This window comes from Kogia breviceps, chromosome 2 (genome assembly GCF_026419965.1).
Source record: "Kogia breviceps isolate mKogBre1 chromosome 2, mKogBre1 haplotype 1, whole genome shotgun sequence".
In the NCBI taxonomy this organism is placed as follows: domain Eukaryota; kingdom Metazoa; phylum Chordata; class Mammalia; order Artiodactyla; family Physeteridae; genus Kogia; species Kogia breviceps.
Genome location: NC_081311.1, coordinates 169,319,387 through 169,338,911, shown reverse-complemented (window position 1 = coordinate 169,338,911; position 19,525 = coordinate 169,319,387). Strand labels below are relative to the sequence as shown.

Here is a 19,525-nt window from a genome sequence, read left to right as displayed (position 1 = left end):
CTGAGAAGGGTCTAGAATATACAAACATCTCTTACAACCCAACAGAAAAAAGACAACCCCAGGGACTTCCCTGGTGGCACAGTGGTTAAGAATCCACCTGTCAACACAGGGGACAGGGGTTTGATCCCTGGTCCGGGAAGATCCCACATGCCACAGAGCAACTAAGCCCGTGCACCACAACTACTGAGGCTGCACTCTAGAGCCCGCAAGCCATAACTACTGAGCCCGCATGGCAAAACTACTGAAGCCCACGCGCCTAAAGCCTGTGCTCCACAAGAAGAGGCCACCACAATGAGAAGACCATACACGCCACAACTAGAGAAAGCCCATGTGCAGCAACAAAGACCCAATGCAGCCCAAAAATAAATAATTTAATTTAATTAAAGAAAAGATAACTCAAACACACCACTAAAAAATGGGCAGGGCTTCCCTGCTGGCACAGTGGTTGAGAGTCTGCCTGCCGATGGCAGGGGACACGGGTTTCTGCCCCGGTCCGGGAAGATCCCACATGCCGCGGAGCAGCTGGGCCCATGAGCCATGGCCGCTGAGCCTGTGCTTCCAGAGGCTGTGCTCTGCAACAGGAGAGGCCACAACAGGAAGAGGCTCGCGTACCGCAAAAAAAAAAAAAAAAAAAAAAAAAAAAAAAATGGGCAAAGGGGTTGAATAGACATTTCTCCAAAGAAAACACACAAGTGGTCAACAATCATATTAAAGATGCTCAAGTTCATTAGTCATTAGGAAAATGCAAATCAAACCAACAATGACATACTAGTTCATATCCACTGTAAAGGTTATACTTTACAAAATAAAAAGAAAATAAAGGTTGGTGAGAATGTGGGGAAACTGGAATCCTTGTGCATTGCTGATGGGTAAGTAAAATGGTGCAGGTGCTGTGACAAACAATTTGGCAGTTCATTAAGGATTTAAACATAGAATTACCAAATGAAAACAATTCCACTGTAGGTATATACTCAGAAGAACTGAGATGTAGAGAACAAATGTATGGATACCAAGGGGGAAGGGGTGGTGGTGGAAGGAATTGGAAGATTAAGATTGACACATATATACTATTGATACTATGTATAAAATAGATAACTAATGAGAACATCGAGTATAGCACAGGGAACTCTACTTAATGCACTGTGGTGACCTGAGTGGGAAGGAAGTCCAAAAGGGAGGGGATACACATATAGGTATGGCTGATTCATTTTGCTGTACAGTAGAAACTAACACAACAGTGTAAAGCAACTATACTCCAATAAAAATTAATTTACAAAAATGAAGTTTAAATAAACAGATAAAAAGAATCGAAAACAGGTGTTCAAACATAAACTTGTATACAAATGCTCATAGAAACACTACTCATAATAGCCAAAACTGGAACAACCATAATGTTCATCATATTCATCAGCTGATGAATAGATAAATAAAATGTGGTATATCCATATAATGGAATAGTATTTCACCATAAAAAGGACTGAAGTACTGATATATACCTCAAAAAAGTTATGCTAAGTGATAGAAGCTGGACACAAATGGTCACATATTGTATGGTTCCATTTATAAAACATATCCAAAATGGGTAAAATACAGACAGAAAGTAGACTGGTGGATGCCAAGGCTTGGGGGAGGGGAGAACAGGAAGTTACTGCCAATTGGGTACAAGGTTTTATTTTGGGGTGATAAACGTTTTTTGGAACTTGATAGGGGAATTAAGATTTTGCAAGCCACATGGCACAGCCAGAAAAAGAAAGAAAAAAAAGATATGCATCTAGCAAATAAACAATGAAAATATGCTAAACAGCATTAGTCATTAGGGAAATGAAAATTAAAACCACAATTATATACATCTATATACCTATTTGAATATTTACAATTTAGAAGATTGATTATATCAGATGTTTATGAAGATATGGAACAACTGGAACTCTCATGTATTACTGGTGGTAATGTAAATAATATATTCTCTTTTGAGAATCACTTTGGCAGTTTTCTAAAAAGTTAAACATGAACCTAATTATGATCCAGCCATTCCAATTTATGTATTTACACAAGAGAAATTAAAGCATATTTGCCAGACTTCCCTGGTGGCACAGTGGTTAAGAATCCACCTGCCAATGCAGGGGACATGGGTTCAAGCCCTGGTCCAGGATGATTCCACATGCTGCAGAGCAACCAAGCCCATGCGATACTGAGCCTGCACTCTAGAGCCCTCAAGGCACAACTACCGAGCCGGCGTGCCACAACTACCGAAGCCCACACACCTAGAGCCTGTGCTCCACAACAAGAGAAACTACTGCAATGAGAAGCCGGCACACTGCAATGAAGAGTAGCCCCCACTCGACTGAACGAGAGAAAAGCCCATGCGCAGCAACGAAGACCCAATGCAGCCAAAAATAAATAAATAGATATTTTTAAAATCCTATTTTATTTTATTTATTTATTTATTTATTTATTTATTTTTTGGTGGTATGCGGGCCTCTCACTGTTGTGGCCTCTCCCATTGCGGAGCGCAGGCTCCCGACACACAGGCTCAGCGGCCATGGCTCACGAGCCCAGCCGCTCCGCGGCACGTGGGATCTTCCCAGACCGGGGCACGAACCCGTGTCCCCTGCATCGGCAGGCGGATTCTCAACCACTGCGCCACCAGGGAAGCCCTAAAATCCTATTTTAAAATAAATAAATAAATAAAGCATATGTCCTCATATATCCCACAGAGGATAGTCTTTTTTTTTTTAACATCTTCATTGGAGTATAATTGCTTTACATTTTTGTGTTAGTTGCTGCTGTATAACAAAGTGAATCAGCTATACATATACATATATCCCCATATCCCTTCCCTCTTGCATCTCCCTCCTACCCTCCTCATCCCACCCCTCTAGGTGGTCACAAAGCATAAGCTGATCTCCCTGTGCTACGCGGCTGCTTCCCACTAGGCATCTATTTTACACTTGGTAGTGTATATATGTCAATGCCACTCTCTCACTTCGTGTCAGTTTACCCTTCCCCCTCCCCGTGTCCTCAAGTCCATTCTCTACGTCTGTGTCTCTATTCCTGTCCTGCCCCTAGGTTCTTCAGAACCTTTTTTTTTTTTAGATTCCATGTATATGTGTTAGCGTACAGTATTTGTTTTTCTCTTTCTGACTTACTTCAGTCTGTGACAGACTCTAGGTCCATCCACCTCACTAGAGGATAGTCTTTTTAACAAATGGTGCTGAATAAAGGGACACCCACATGCCCCCCCCAAAAAAAGTGAACCTAGATACAAACCTTACGTTCTTCAAAAAAATTGACTCAAAATGGATTATAGACACAAATGTAAGATGCAAAACTATAAAACTCCTAAAAGACAACATAGGAGAAAACTTAGATGACCATGAGTATAGTAATGATGTTTTAACTATTATATGCCAAAAGCATGATCCATGAAAGAGATTATTGATAAGCAAGACTTCATTAAAATTAAAAACTTTTGCTCTGCAAAAGACAGTATCAAAAGAATGGAAAGAAAAGCCACAAACTTGGAGAAAATATTTGCAAAACATGTATCTGATGAAGGATTTGTATCCAAAATATGCAAAGAACTCTTATAACTCAACAATAAGAAAAAAACCTAATTTAAAAAGTGGTCAGGGCTTCCCTGGTGGCACAGTCGTTGAGAGTCTGCCTGCCGATGCAGGGGACACAGGTTCGTGCCCCGGTCCGGGAGGATCCCACATGCCGCGGAGCGGCTGGGCCCATGAGCCATGGCCGCTGAGCCTGCGCTCCGCAACGGGAGAGGCCACAACAGTGAGAGGCCCGCGTACCGCAAAAAAAAAAACAAAATAAAAACAAAAAATAAATAAAAATTTAAAAATAAATAAAAAATAAAGTGGTCAAAAGACCTGAAGATACACTGCAGCAAAGAAGATATTCAGATGGCAATTACACATATGAAAAGATGCTCAACATTATATGTCATAAGGGAACTGCAAATTAAATCATCACTGAGGTATCATAACATACCTATTAGAATGGATAATATTTTTAAAAAACACCTCTATTAGATGTTGCCAAATATGTGGAACAACAGGAACTCTCATTGATTGATGCTTGGGATACAAAACCATACATACAGCCACTCTGGAAGACAGTTTGACAGTCTCTTACAAAGTTAACCATAGGCATACCATACTATCCAGCAATTGTACTACTACGTATTTACCCAAATGAGTTGCAAATTTGTTCCACAAAAACCTGCATGGATAGTTATAGCAGCTTTATTCATGACTGCCAAAACTTGAAAGCAACCAAGACGTCCTTCAATGAGTGAACAGGTAAAACAACTGTGGTATATCCATACAATGAATTATTATTCAGTGCTTGGGAATTCCCTGGTTGTCCAGTGGTTAGGACTCAGTGCTTTCACCGCTGTGGGCCTAGGTTTGAACCCTGGTCAGGGAACTAAGATCCCACAAGCTGTGAGGGGTAGCCAAAAACAAAAAAAAGAAACAGGCTATGAAGGCACAAAAAGACAGGAAGAAACCTTAAATGCATACTGATAAGTGAAAGAAGCTACATACTATATGATGCCAAATATATGACATTATTGAAAAGGCAAAACTATAGACACAATACCAAGATCAGTAGTTGCCAGAGGTTGGGGATGCAGGAATTCATATAGGTAAAGCACAAGAGATTTTTATGGTGATGAGATAATAATTTATGATACTGTTAAGAATACATGACATTAATCCATAAACCTGTACAACACAGAGTGAACCTTAGTGTAAACTATGGACTTCTGTTCATAATAATGTATCAGTATTGGTTCATTAACTTTTAGAAAATGGACCACACTAATACAAAATGTTAATAGTAGAGAAAACTGTATGCTAGGATGGAGGGGAGAGAAGGTAGGGGAAGGAATATGGAAGAAAGGAAGGAAGAAATCTTTATATTACCTGCTCAATTTTTCTATAAATCTAAAACTGTCAGAAAAAAAAAAAGTATTTTAGTTTAAAAAAAAAAAAGAGCAAACAGAGTGTCTGTAAACTGAAGCCAATAACAAATCATAGTATATGAACTCCGAAATTACCTTGAAATTTTAGGTTAAGTTACCATACTCTGAACAATACTGGAGTTAGGGTGGACAAGAAATATATTATTTTTTCATTAACTTTTAAAACAAAAACTGAGAGGGTTTTGTCAGTAAAAATGTATAAAATAGCTGAAGACACTGTTCTGTAGTCATATGCTCTGGGTTTGAATTTCAGCTTCATACTTACTTGACAAATTAGTTACCTACTCTGAGCTTTGGTTTTTCTCATGTGCAAATTGGCAATTATACTGCATCTCCCTCAGAGGGTCGTTACATTAAACAAAATAATGTGTGCAAAGAGCTTGGTGCAGTTCCTAGTACAGGGTCAATACTCAATATTATTTTTGCTACCTATAATTATGCAAACTAAGATTAAAAATTCACCTATCTATAAATAAATTACTTGGTTCCTAAGGACAAAAATCTGTTAAATATCAGTCATCTCATTGATGTAATAAAAACTTACCTGGGCTTAATATAAAGCTTCTAAATATATTTTTCTATACTGTCTTTAAAAAGTGCAAAAAATTTTACTTTCAGATGACCAACAAGTTCTATTTCAATATTACTGTTTAGTTTAAAAATTCACACATCTGATGAATGTACTAGAAAAAGAACATACGGTCAGTCTAGATTTGATGAAAAAAAAAAAAACAATATGTTAACTTTCCTGAACTTCAATTCCTAGTTTTTTTTTTGTTTGTTTGTTTGTTTTGCGGTATGCGGGCCTCTCACTGCTGTGGCCTCTCCCGTTGCGGAGCACAGGCTCCGGACGCGTAGGCCTAGCGGCCATGGCTCACGGGCTTAGTTGCTCCGCGGCATGTGGGATCTTCCCGGACCAGGGCACGAACCCGTGTCTCCTGCATCGGCAGGCGGATTCTCAACCACTGCGCCACCAGGGAAGCCCCCAATTCCTAGTTTTTTAAAGATCCCATTCAGTTCTTAGATTTTATGTTTCTAATAGCTGATTATCTTTTTTTTTAAACATCTTTATTGGAGTATAATTGCTTTACAATGGTGTGTTAGTAATTATCTTGATGACTTCTAAAATTCATTTAACTATTGTTTATTGGCTGACCTCTAATGTACACTGAGTATAAAAATAAAAGAACTCTATTCAAGGAGAAAACTTTTACAGAGTTAGATCCAATTGAAAATAAAGTCCTACTGAGGGACTTATTAAAACTGAAATAATTGCTGTCAAGAATGCAACTTAGGGCTTCCCTGGTGGCACAGTGGTTAAGAATCCGCCTGCCAATGCAGGGGACGTGGGGGGTTCGAGCCCTGGTCGGGGAAGATCCCACATGCCACGGAGCAACTAAGCTCGTGTGCCACACCTACTGAGCCTACACTCTAGAGCCCGTGAGCCACAACTACTGAGCCCGTGTGCCACAACTACTGAAGCCTGTGTGCCTAGAGCCTGTGCTCTGCAACGAGAAGCCACTGCAATGAGAAGCCCACACACTGCAACGAATAGTCCCCGCTCACCGCAACTAGAGAAAAGCCCCTGTGCATCAATGAAGACCCAACGCAGCCAAAATTGAATAAATAAATAAAATTTTTTAAAAACAGAATGCAACTTAATTTTTTAAAGTGTATTAAATACACTGAAATATTCACTGTCTAAACATGATGACATTAAGATTAGAAATATTTTTGAGACTTTATTTTGATTTTTAAATATAAGCACTATTATGATAGAATACATGAAGATTATGAATTTAATTATCATAGCTACAAAATAATTTAATGTTTATTGAATGCTTATTATACTTAATAATTATTAGACAGAATTATTAACAATCACTCTGCTATTGTGTGATATAGGACCCATTAACAACATTTTACAGAAAAGGAAACTGAGGCTCACCAGTAAAGGTTATAAGATTTTCATTTATTGAGCACTTACCATAGTAAAGCACTAGGCTCAGTGTTTTATACATGTCATTTTATTTAATCCTTTCAACAACCCTGTGATTCAGTTACTTGCTGCAATTTACACATAAGGAAATAAGATTTAGGCAGTTAAGTAACATCAAAGATTACAAATATACTAGGTGGCTGAGCAAGAACTCAAACCTACATGCATTGATCCCAAAGTCCACTCTTTATTATTACAATGGGAACTCTTTCAAGGTAACAGACAAACCTCCCTCCTTCATTAGTCATGGCTTTAAATATTTTTTTTTTTTTTGGATAGGTTAACAAATTAAAGATGCTAAAAGAAATTCTTTGTTCATTTTTGTTCTCAACTTTTCCTGGTTGAAATTTAATTATAGGCAGTCCCTAACACACAAAAGCCCTCCTGCAAGCAATCTAAAGATCTCTGAGCCCCTGAAAAAACTAGCATTCTAACTATGCAGGAATTACAGCCCCTGAGAAAATATTCTGTAAACAGATCCAAAAGTGGATCTCAGGACAGGAAGGTAAAAAGTGAAAATAGCTTAGGGGAAAAAAATTCTAAAAACTTACCCTCAGTTTCCTGGTAGATGCCCTGATTCCATTACAAATTATCCCTACTGATCTAAATTTTTTTCATTTTATTTACTTTCTCTTACCCTATCTGAATTTCATCAATGAAATTTTCATTGGAGTTAACAAGCATTTTTTCTTAAAAAGAAAAAACTCTGGAGAGATTATCAGTCATTATCAAATTTGTGTAAATTTATATAAATATAGCTTTCTTCCTTTAAGATGAGTTAAAAACAGCTACCCCGAAAAGTTTAACTTAGAGGTTAGAACGCAAGTACATCTGAGGCTCAGAGAACCTAAAAGGGATTCTGCAGACCTGAGGTAGATGCAGCAGTGAACAGGGAAGGCAGGATTAATGCCCTGGGGAAGTTCACTAGTGAAGGGGTGTGATAACACAGGAAGCTTGCCAAATATAAACCACTTACTTCAGAACTTTGCCCAGACTGGGAATCTGCAAATGGAAGAAAGAGAACTTCTTTCCTACTATCTTCTGGAAATTCAAAGCTCAAAATTTTCCTTTCTGTATGCAGTACCTCTATACTATGTGTTAAACAAGGTTTTCATGTTTATTATATGGAAAAGTGGGTTTCAATATCTGTTGACCTAACTCATTGTTGAATTGGAGATTAAAAGTACATTTTTAAGTTACAGACATCCTTTTCAAAAAATAATTTGAATGAAGTGAAAAGTATTACTCCTTCCTCCCCTAAATCTTCCATCAATTTGCATTATAATCCTCAGTCCTGATAACTGCAGGGTGACTTAAAATACCCAATTTTCCCACCTAACCTCAATGTCAGCACATGCTATAAATTATTATCCCTAACTTTCAATTAACTATGTCAAAGTAAAGTTCCAAAGAATGTAGATGTTAAGATTAAATAGCTAGGTATAAAATGTTCTTTTCCAACTGGTAACCATAAACGGAACAAAGTACCTATATACAAAGTGTAACTTGACTTTTTCATTAATATGTAATAGACAAGTTAACTTTTATAGAGCCGTTACTTTCTATCAGTTAAATATAAAATTGTTACCTTCATGAAGGAGCTTGAGTTTAAATTCAGGTCTCAAGCATTCTACTGTCCCCAGAAATGCCCTCTCTTTTCCACTGAAGTTCTTCCTTTGGGGGGCACTAAATCATGATGGTTGGGGCTTCAGTTATGTGAAAGCTATAATTATGTCTTCACAGCAGCATTTTTTCTGTAATGAGAAGGTATTCAACGTATATCTATTTTCCTACACATAAAGTAAGCTACTAGATTTTGTTCTGCAGGTTTTACTATAAAATAGCAATTACCAGCCTGGCATAGTTTACTCAGCAATTGACTCGGTTAAAGTGAAGTAAAGACTAGGACTGTCTTTATGGAAGACTCCATGTGTCCAGGGGTAGGTGACTTAACCTGTGTTGGGGATTTGGACTAAGGCCTTGTTTCAACTCTCACATTCTGTAACTACTACAAAAACAAAAACGTCCAGTGTAAACTGCATTTTTCTCCACAATGAAAATATTTACTAATTGAACATATATTTTGGAGCCATAGAAGCTTAAGAATAAGGGCTTCCCTCCTCATACCCCATCCCCTATAAAATCCTACAATTAAATTGATAAGCTTATTTCTTAAGTAAGTAGTATTGGTATTGGATAAAGAGAACAAAAGAAAAGAGAAAGTATTAAATATATAACCTAGACGGTTAGTAATAACTGGAGTTCAGAAAACACACTAAGGCCATTAAATTTTGCTGGCAAACTGCTTTCTAGAATGTTTCACATCACGTTTTAAAAAGTGGATTTTACCTTATACCAAAAGCAAAGATTAGGAAGAATTAGAAGTTCAATGTTTTAATTTATAGCAAAAAAGGGCTTTTATTTTTTATACATATTGAATACATGGCAGAGGGGAAGAAGACACTAGTCAGGCTGTAGTTACTCACATCTCTGTGGACCATGTTGAGGCGACTGTTTTTTGATTTTGTTCAACAGCAAATCTATTTGTTCAAAACATTAAAGGTAATTCTCAGCTGTAATTTCTTAAAAATTGTCTTAATATTTGATTTTTTTTTTTTTTTTTTTTTAGTTTTCCCGATAGACTTTTGTGTGGTAAAATTTATCTGTTAAAACCAATAATCTAAGAGTAAATCCCCAAACAGGCTAACTGAAGGATGAAGCCACTTAAAGTTTAGAGCTTCTCTTAATTCTAGGCACTTTGGTTAATGTCTCAAGATTTAAAGGATATTGAAATCTTATATTTAAAATCAGTGTCTGACCTTATTAACTACATTAAAAAATACTGCTCAAAAGTAGTTTAGAAAATAAAATTTCCCTCATCTTTTAGGGTAGGTAAACAACACAATGTTCCTTCTATGATGTATACAAAATTGCTATGAATCAGTGGTGTCAAAAATTAAATCAAGACTCCTGGGGCTTCCCTGGTGGCGCAGTGGTTGAGAGTCCGCCTGCCGATGCAGGGGACACGGGTTCGTGCCCCAGTCCGGGAAGATCCCACATGCCGCAGAGCGGCTGGGCCCGTGAGCCATGCCCGCTGGGCCTGCGCGTCCGAAGCCTGTGCTCTGCAAAGGGAGAGGCCACAACAGTGAGAGGCCCGCGTACCGCAAAAAAAAAAAAAAAAAAAACTCCTAAATCACAAATATTTTAGAGTAATTTATTTCTTAAAAGATGGGTTTTGCAAGTCGTATTGTGTTAGTTAAATCAACATCAAAATGTTAAATGTATGCAAATATATATAAACAATCTACTTCAACTTTTCATTTTTCAGTGAAAAAAATTTAACGCTAGTGTTCACAATGTCTCTTTTCCTTTATCTAAGGTTTGCCCTGTCTATAAACTTCCCTGTAATCTTGGTTTCTACCCATTTCTTACCCTGTACATACCTCTTTTTACCTCTTTGCGTGATTTACAAATTATTTCATTTAATCCTCACAATGACTCTAAGGTAGAGCTTATTATCTATTTATAGATAAGAAAACCAAAGCTGTCAAGTAACTTGGTTAAGATCACAGAACATTAGAGCTCAGATTCAAAACTAAGTAGGAAGAAATCACCAAAACCAATTAAGACTCCAAAACCCATGCACTGTCTTTATATCATACTACACCATGCCGTTACATACAGGAAAAAAAAAAAAACTATAATAAAGAGAAACATTTTCCAAGCTGTAGTTCTCCAGATAACAATGTGTCTTTGTAAGAAACCTAGTAAATGAATCATGTAGGAAATCATTAGAACCAAAAGCTTGAAGTTAATGTTCTAAGCAAAGTTAAGAAAAACACTCAAGAGTAAAAATACTAACTACTCTAGGTATTACATAGAGGGAACACGAAATACAACACATAAGCCACTGTTGAAAAAACCAAAGCCATCATACTAGGTGTTCAGGTATTTTGGAATGCTTGTTAACTAATTTTCCCTTAACTAAAGGTCTCAGTCAAATGAAAAGAGTATTTTAGTGAATTCAACATTTCTGCTTTGTAAATTGGAGTTTTATCTTATTAAGCACATATTTAAGTTCTGTATCTTACTGATCATAGAAAAATTTTCCATTCGAATTAGGATCAACCTGTATTGAATATCAGGTACAGTACTTTCTTATTTTGATAAATTTCAAATTAATGATAGTTAAACATGAATTAATCTGATTACAAATTTAAAAATATATTTTAACCAATGATATATTAACAATTAAAAATTACCTGAAAAACCTATTAGAAGTTTTATTTCAGGTTCTATGAAATTTAATTCAGACAATTTTACTGCTGTAACTCAAAAATTACTTATGATTAAAAGCAAATGATGTTTGAAACTGACGAATTTTTTTACTTCTACCAAATTCAAAAATTATGGATTAAATAACAAGATTTCAATTAAGAAAAAGTGTTTCAAACTTCAGGTGGTCTAACTTATGCATCCAATTCTCACAATTACAATGAATCACATGGTTAAATGACCATGGTTTCTATTTGCAAGCCCAATCCTTTCCCAGGCCCTCGGCACAGAGGTTTTCTCTTTTTACTCCTCTAACCATTAAGCTAGGTCTTTCTTACTTGTTCACGTTGCCATAGCTCCCAGTTAAACTGACATCTAAAGGATAACAATGGTAAAAACAGTTAACATCTACTATGTGGCACTTAATCTCACAGTTGACCAAGGTGTGGCAGAGAGGCTAATAAATAAGCAGCTGAGGCAGGATTCGAACCCAGGCATTCGGGTTCCACGGCCTGCATTCTAAGGTGAATAAACTGAAAATAGTCTTAGTTTCACTGTCACTGCGCACTATTAACAGATTATTTTTCGTTTACAATTGTTTAAATCCCTTCTCATAGTCTATGGTTGACTTAAATATCATGTCTACTTAATTGTGCTACATCTTGAAGCAACGTAACAAAGGAAAGCTTTAGCTGTCTTCACCTGCACACACCGCTTTGCTCCAAATTCTGCAATCCAGTTCTGCCTTACTCTAAACTGCCGTCTCTTTAAGAAGTACCCCTCTTGAAGGATTTCTGGCGAACGCCTTAAAAAGCGACTAGAAGAGCTGAGTAGTATCTCTCCACCCATCCTCCCTTAGAAAAACAACTAAACTCCATTAGAATTATTCTCGGGACCGTTTGAGAATAAGACATAGGCCTTTGGTTAACTTCAAGACGAAAAAAAAAAAAAAGTCAAAAAGCGTTGGGAGAAGGTGTGGGAGGACGCCTTTCCCCTTCTAAAACGAAGGTATAAAGGGGCTCATAAAGAGAAAAAAGGAACCCTAAAATGCGGGGCGGCGCATAGGACCACACAGCGGGCGCTCCCGCCCAGGGGGTCCGAGTCCTCCTCCGTGGTGGTGCGCCCTTGGGCTCGGCAGCCCTCCTTAAGACACCTAACCTCCACCTCCTCCAGCCTGCCGGCTCGGGGCCCGCGGACCCTGTCCGGGCGGGGGACGGTAGGCCTCGTCAGGAGGGGCCCCGAATACGGCCCGAGGCGGGGCGCGGAAGGCGCCACCAAGGCCCGGCAGCAGCAAGGGGCGGGAGCCGGCGGTTGCTCAGGGACCGGGCGGGTCAGGAGGTGACAGGAGGAGGAGACAGCAGAAAGAAAGGGGGATTGGGAAGCAGCGTCCCGTCCGTCGGCGCAGACAGCTCTGCCAAACCTCCAACTGCCCCGTCCCGCCGCCGCCGAGCGCCCTACAGGGCGAGAAGGGAAGTCCACAAAGTGCTGGAGCAGAGGGGAGAAAATTCAAAACGAGTCTACTCAACCTCGTCTTGGCTCCGAGGCCCCGCCATGGAGACCAGCACAGTGCGCAGGCGCGCCCCTCCGGGAGCGCGCAGCGCAGTCGCTTGAGATAAGACCACTATCAGCCACCGTCGCGTGTTTCCTTTCTGATTCGTTCTTCTTTTCGTATTCCCGCCTCTCACCTGGATCTAAAGCCTGAAGCTAGTGGCGAGAGCCCAAGAAAAATCTCGGTAGACTGAGTCTGATTGGGAGTATGTTTGAAAAAGTAAACCCGGAAAGTCTTTAGTGAATTAAAGCTGAAGGCAGAGGAAATATAATAGATAATTTGGCTGGAGTCGGAAGGTTTAATGCAAATAAGATAGCCTAAGGGCAGCGTGGGAAAGAAGACTACAATACCCAGTGGTTGCAGTGTGTGAGAAGCGCTGCTTTCTGGGGGTTGTGGTATCTAGGAGCTGTGTTTGAATTATCGTAACTGAGGATAACCTGCTAAAATTAAAAAAGAGAGAGAGGGAGGAGAATCGGGCCTCTCTGTATCTTCACAATCGATTGTAAGCTTAAATATATTTTTTTTTAATACAAAAAGGTTAAAGGGACGCGCCGCCTTTAAGACTATGCTTTACTAATCGATGACTCCTAAATCTAGGAATAGGTAGTTGATGTTTGTGGGCTGGGCCTTGTGGAAGAGAAGCCTCGTGGTGCCTCCTGGGTTAGAAGGCCCGAGGATAGAAAGCGGAAGCCCAGTGTTCGACTGCTGCTTTTCTCTGACACGTGCGGTCTAACTTTGAGCTGCCTCTTTTTGAAGTCCTGAGAGGCCAAAGCGCTGGTTGTCTATTACCCATACGTTTCTGTAGGCAAGCCATGGCTCAGCTCCAGACACGCTTCTTCACTGACAACAAGAAGTAAGCATACTCCCTTTCTCTCCCCTCCTCTCCTCTCCTCCCCGCTCCCCCCTCCCCCCTCCCGCCCCCCGGCCCCGGGATCCTTTCAAAAGACCACTCTGGTTTGTGCATCCCTGGTTATCTTTGCCATCAATTCCTTTTTTCCCTTTTTTTGGCTGGATTCCTCTCTTGAGCGCGTTTTCCGCTCAAGTGGAAGCGGTACCTTGCGAGGATTTCTCAAGGATCACCGAGCCGCCTTGCCTAGACTCAGGCTGTATATAATTTGAATTGTGAGTGTAGAGGGACCTGAAGGGCTTCACGTTTGCTTCCTGAATGAAGTGCATTATGTAATTGAACAGTGAACAACGGACCAAGTCGTCATAGGCTGTCTGCTGGTGGTGTTTCAGTGTCTGAAAACACAACTTCATTTTCCTACGTAGGTGATAGACGATGCTTTTCTAAACCAGGCAAGAAGGTGGAGCTCTCAATAGGGAGTTGATAGAACTGGTTTTTGATTAGTGTGAAGTCAACTCAGTTACAGATTTGTGTATTTATATACATAAATCTACGCGTGTACGTGTGTATATATATTCCTGTATGTGTATACCTATATGTATGTATACGTATTAGCAATTTTACAAATGGTCCCCAGGTATGTAGCAGTCATTTGAAACCTATTCTGCTTTGTGGCGTATATTACACTATTAACTTTTTTTTGTTTCACCTGGTCTCTTCAACTATATTGTAAGTCTCTTGATTGTAGAGACTGTGTTATGCTTCTTAGATTGAATGAGTCAACAAATGTTTGTCAAGTTCTTCTGGTACTGATGATAAGTAATAAATATTTGTATTAATGTCAGCTATAAACTAAAAAACTCCCACCTCAATTAAGGTTATATTTTTGATTCTGTGTAGCTTTATGTGTTGACCTGGTAAATCATATTCACTCCTCTTGAATTGTTGCTTACAGTATATTTAAATTGTATTATCAATACAGATGAGTATATATACTTAGTCGAAATGCTTCTAAAGGAATATGGTGATGGACTAGCATGATCACTGTATTTTTTCTAATTAAAAGTTTTATGGAGATTATTGTTGATTCACATGAAGTTTTAAGAAATATTAGAGCACTGTATTTTAACTCCTGTGTTAAATGGATAAACATCATATGTGTGTATGTGTGTTTGTGTTTATATATTTAGGTTTTCCAAAAAGGTAACAAAACCTAGAAATTAAACTTCTTGCTTCTTCCTTTCACGCAATACGTTCTCATCAGTAAAATGAGGGGGGGAAGTAGATTTATTCATGTATATGTGTATAATTTACATATGCATTTATATTCATATATGAGTATGTGATTATGCTACTTTTCCCTACTCATCTTGCTGGCCAAAATATCATAGTAAACCACAACTTTCAATTTCTAGGCTTTGTTACCATTTGGAGAACCTAAATAACTTTTTACTTTTTTCGGCGTGATAAATATATAACTATAGCCTTACTACTCACAGTGTAGTTTGAAGATCAGCAGCATTAGCATCACTTGGGAGCTGGTTAGAAAAAGCAGAATCTCAGACTCTACCTCAGACCTGCTGATTTAGAATCTACATTTTAACAAGATCTGAAACCTCCACCCCTCTCTCCCATTGTGACAAAAAGAGACTTATCATAGCATGTCTTGGTGAGCCCTGGAAGTTCTACCTTAACATCTTTTGAAACTTTTACATTCCCCACAAATATAGCCTAAATGCAGACCTTATGAAGACTTTTTTGTTTTTGTTTTTTGTAACAACTTTATTGAGATGTAATTCATGTGCAATAGAATTCACACATTTAAAGTGTCCAATTCACTAGTTTTGAGTGTATTTGCAGAATTATGCAACCATCACCACAGTAAATTTTAGAACACTTTTCATCATCCTTTAGCTGTTACCCCTCCCCCCCACACCCAAATACTTCCAAATCCCCCCAGCCCAGGGCAATCACTAATTTACTTTCTGTCTCTGTAGATTTGTCTGTTATGGACATTTCATATAAATGGGATTATACAGTACGTGGTCTTTTGTGACTGGCTTCTTTCACTTAGTATGATGTTTTTCAAGGTTCATCCATGTTGTTTTATATATATATATACCTATATATATATATTGGTATATATATATATATAAAACAGGGCTCATCAAGACATGCTGTAATAAATCTCTTTGCCACAATGGGAGTGGGGGTGGCAATAGCTTATATATATATATATATATATATATATGTATGTATATATGTATCAGTACTTCATTCCTTTTTTATTGCTCAATAATATTCCATTGTATGGATATACCGCATTGTGTTTCCATTGTTCAGCTGATGGACATTTAGGTTGTTTTCACCTTTTGGCTATTAGGAATAGTGGTGGTGTGAACATTTGTGCACAAGTTTTTGTGTGAACATATATGTTCATTTCTCTTGGGTATATACTCCGGAATGGAGTTGCTGGGTCAAGTGGTAATGCCATGTTTAACTTTTTGAGGAACTGCCAGATTTTTCCAAAGCAATCATACCATTTTACATTTCTGCCAGCAATGAATAAGGGTTTAATGTCTCCACATACTCACCAACACTTAATATCTGTCTTTCTTATTGTAGCCATCCTAGTGGGTATGAAGTGATATCTCATTGTGGTTTGATTTGCGTTTCCTTGATGCCTAACAGTGCTCAGCATCTTTTCATGTGCCTGTTGGTCATTTGTATACCTTCTCTGGAGAAATGTCTATTTTGATCCTTTGCCCGTTTTTAAAATGGGGTTGTCTTTATTATTGAGTTATAAATGTTCTGTATATATTCTAGATACATGTTCCTTGTCAGATACGTGATTTGCAAGAATTTTCTCCCATTCTCTCTTACAAGAGTTTCCTAATTTGCCTCCTGTTGTGTGTGCCTGTAATCCAGTCTCTGCAGTGCTGCCAAGAAAGAGCTAACCACACAAAATTCTGATAATGTTATTTGACGTAGACAGTGGTTCCTCATTGCCTAGGAAAAGAAGTAAAAAGTACTTCAAAGAGCATCTAAACTACTCCGTGCACATCTCTTTAGCCTTATCTTTGGTCACTGTCTAGAGTAAAGTAACACTTTCTGGAATAAGCTGGTTGGGCAGCTCTTTAATAACTCTTAGCTATTTTTTTGCTGCTCTCCCTGCTTTCCTGCATCCCTTCTTTCTGCCTTGCCACACTTCACCTGACAGAAACTCACTTTTCTAGATTTAGTGTAAGAGTGAATTTTTATGCATTCTTTCAGACTCTGCTCTCCCAGCCCCCTTTTCTCTGGTTGAAATGACCTACCACTTCCTTGTTCTCCCATTTTATGTATTACTTATGACACTGTTCTTACATACTTTCCTCATATTTGATTACCAGACTTTAACCCTTTCCAAGAACAGAGACCACAGGTTAATTCATTTTTTGTTAACCTCCATGTAGCAAAATGTCTGGCATGTATTAGATACCCAATAAATGTTTGTTGAATGAATAAATGCACATTTGTTAAAACATCTGTAGACTTGATTTATTGTTTCCTTTTTGTAGATATGCAGTGGATGATGTTCCTTTCTCTATACCTGCAGCCTCTGAAATTGCTGACCTTAGTAACATCATCAATAAATTACTGGAGGCCAAAAACGGTGGGTATATATACTCTGAAAAGTTAGGAGAAAGCACAGTGAAACTAACTAGACTGAAATACATCATATTATTATTTATACCCCTTTTGGGGCATTATTTTATAATATTGCATGGATTTTATCATGGTAAAATTTATAACATGGATTTCTCTGCTGTATGATACTTTGAAAAATGCTTTGAAATAAGTTTTCAGGAAAAAAGAAATTCAGTTTAATCTGCTTTTAAGGCAATATGGAGAGAAGGTGGTTGAGATTTAGGAATAAAGATTTTAGTGTAAAAGTTGTGAAGTAGAGGTAATGAAGACGTGAGGGCTAGATTGGGTAGGCATAGAATAAGCATCTTGGTGCTTCTACAAAGCAAAATGACAATATCTGTATTTGAGCATTTGTTTTGTATAATAACAAATGCCAGTATTAATACTAGTATTTTATTTAAGTATTTAAAATTCATTTAAAAATAATGGATAAAACAAACATAAACATGCCATAGTATCAAGTAAAATGTTTATAAAGATATAAATTATATAAATGTATGCAAAAAACTTTACAGGCTATAAATTTATATGTAAATTTAATGTAAAATTAATATGAACAATATGCAAAAATATTGATCAAACAAGATTGGTCATAAGTTGATAATGGTTGAAGTTGGGCGATAGGTATAGGAAGGTTTATTATTCTCCACTTTTGTATATGTTTGGAATTTTCTATAATAAAATGTTTCTTTAAAAAGTAATGAAACCATACATATAGTAGAAGATTTAAACATGAAAAATGGAAAATAAAGCATAATCTTTAAAAACAAAATTTGTCAATGGAGCCATCATTTAGAGGCAAGCATATTTTTATGCAGATGTTTCTGATGCTTTTAAAGCTCTTTTGATTCTACCCTAGTTGGAGGAATGGGGAGGTGAGAATTATAAACTAATGCCTAATATTTTTCACTTCCTCTTCCAATAATCTTATAACTTTTTTGTTAAGCTTAAGATGTTTTTGAACAACTTTTTTTGCAGGGGGACAAGGTCTTTTCATTGTTAGCAAGATACAGTTCTTGATATAGAGATATTCACGTAGCACTTCCTATCGGTTCTTATCTTTCATCATGGATGTACAATAGTGTAGAGATTCTGATGCATAGTTAGTTTTCTAAACTCCAAAGATGTCATATATTCTACTTGTTGAAAAACTCTGAACTAGCGTAAGAATTATTTTCTTGCAATATCAGTATATGGTTGTTGTTACCCAGATATTTGCATATTTTTCTAAACTTGTAGATGAACATTGATTTGTCCTTTTGTGTAAATCGATTAACTGAGTCACTGCTCTTGAGTTGAAGATGCAAAATGATTCAAATATTTTTAAAAATTTATTTTATTTATTTATTTTTGGTTGCATTGGGTCTTCATTGCTGCACGCGGGCTTTTCTCTAGTTGCGGTGAGTGGGGGCTGCTCTTCATTTCGGTGCGCAGGCTTCTCACTGCAGTGGCTTTTCTTGTTGCGGAGCATGGGCTCTAGGCATGCAGGCTTCAGTAGTTGTGGCTCACAGGCTTTGTTGCTTCACGGCATGTGGGATCTTCCCAGACCAGGGCTCAAATCATGTACCGTGCATTGGCAGGCGGATTCTTAACCACTGCGCTGCCAGGGAAGCCCAGATTCAGATTTTTTTAAAAGTAACAAGCCAAAGAGTCAATGAGGGGGCTTCCCTGGGGGCGCAGTTGTTGAGAATCTGCCTGCCAATGCAGGGGACACAGGTTCGAGCCCTGGTCTGGGAAGATCCCACATGCCGCAGAGCAACTGGGCCCATGAGCCACAGCTACTGAGTGTGCGTGTCTGGAGCCTGTGCTCTGCAACAAGAGAGGCTGTGACAGTGAGGCCCATGCACTGCGATGAAGAGTGGCCCCTGCTCGCCGCAACTAGAGAAAGCCCTCGCACAGAAATGTAGACCCAACACAGCCAAAATAAATAAATAAATTTAAAAAGAGTCAATGAGGAAATTCTTCTTTAAGAAGGATTTTATTATAGCTAATAAATCAGAAAGAATGAAGAATTTTTAGCATTTTGTAACTCCAAATGAAATAATGGATTTAAGAAGTGAATATCTGTAGCTACTAAAGCGATTTATTAGGTAAAAGGCTAACAAAGAACGTTATGATGGATGGGATCAGACTGATATCATCTGAACCCAGAGGTAGATCTTA

The 19,525-nt window shown here is 38.1% G+C and overlaps 2 protein-coding genes across 5 annotated transcripts in view; one reads left to right on the top strand and one right to left on the bottom strand.

The window, feature by feature from the left end:
* CARF (calcium responsive transcription factor) overlaps positions 1 to 12,872 on the bottom strand; it is a 53,270-nt gene extending 40,398 nt beyond the window's left edge. For 2 of the 4 annotated variants that reach the window (XR_010839179.1, XR_010839177.1), the window contains exons 1-2: positions 11,979 to 12,851; positions 8,590 to 8,755 (exon numbers count right to left, since the gene is read on the bottom strand). The gene's annotated coding sequence lies outside the window, so the exon portion shown is untranslated. Of the gene's footprint in view, positions 1 to 8,589; positions 8,756 to 11,978 lie in introns of all 4 variants that reach the window. The other 2 variants (XR_010839178.1, XM_067026600.1) reach the window with 2 other exon arrangements.
* Positions 12,595 to 19,525, top strand: part of WDR12 (WD repeat domain 12) — a 33,147-nt gene continuing 26,216 nt past the window's right edge. The window contains exons 1-3 of the mRNA XM_067026601.1: positions 12,595 to 13,327; positions 13,423 to 13,678; positions 17,233 to 17,327. Of these exons, the coding sequence (XP_066882702.1) occupies positions 13,638 to 13,678; positions 17,233 to 17,327 (136 nt within the window). The 5' untranslated portion in view covers positions 12,595 to 13,327; positions 13,423 to 13,637. The remainder of the gene's footprint in view (positions 13,328 to 13,422; positions 13,679 to 17,232; positions 17,328 to 19,525) is intronic.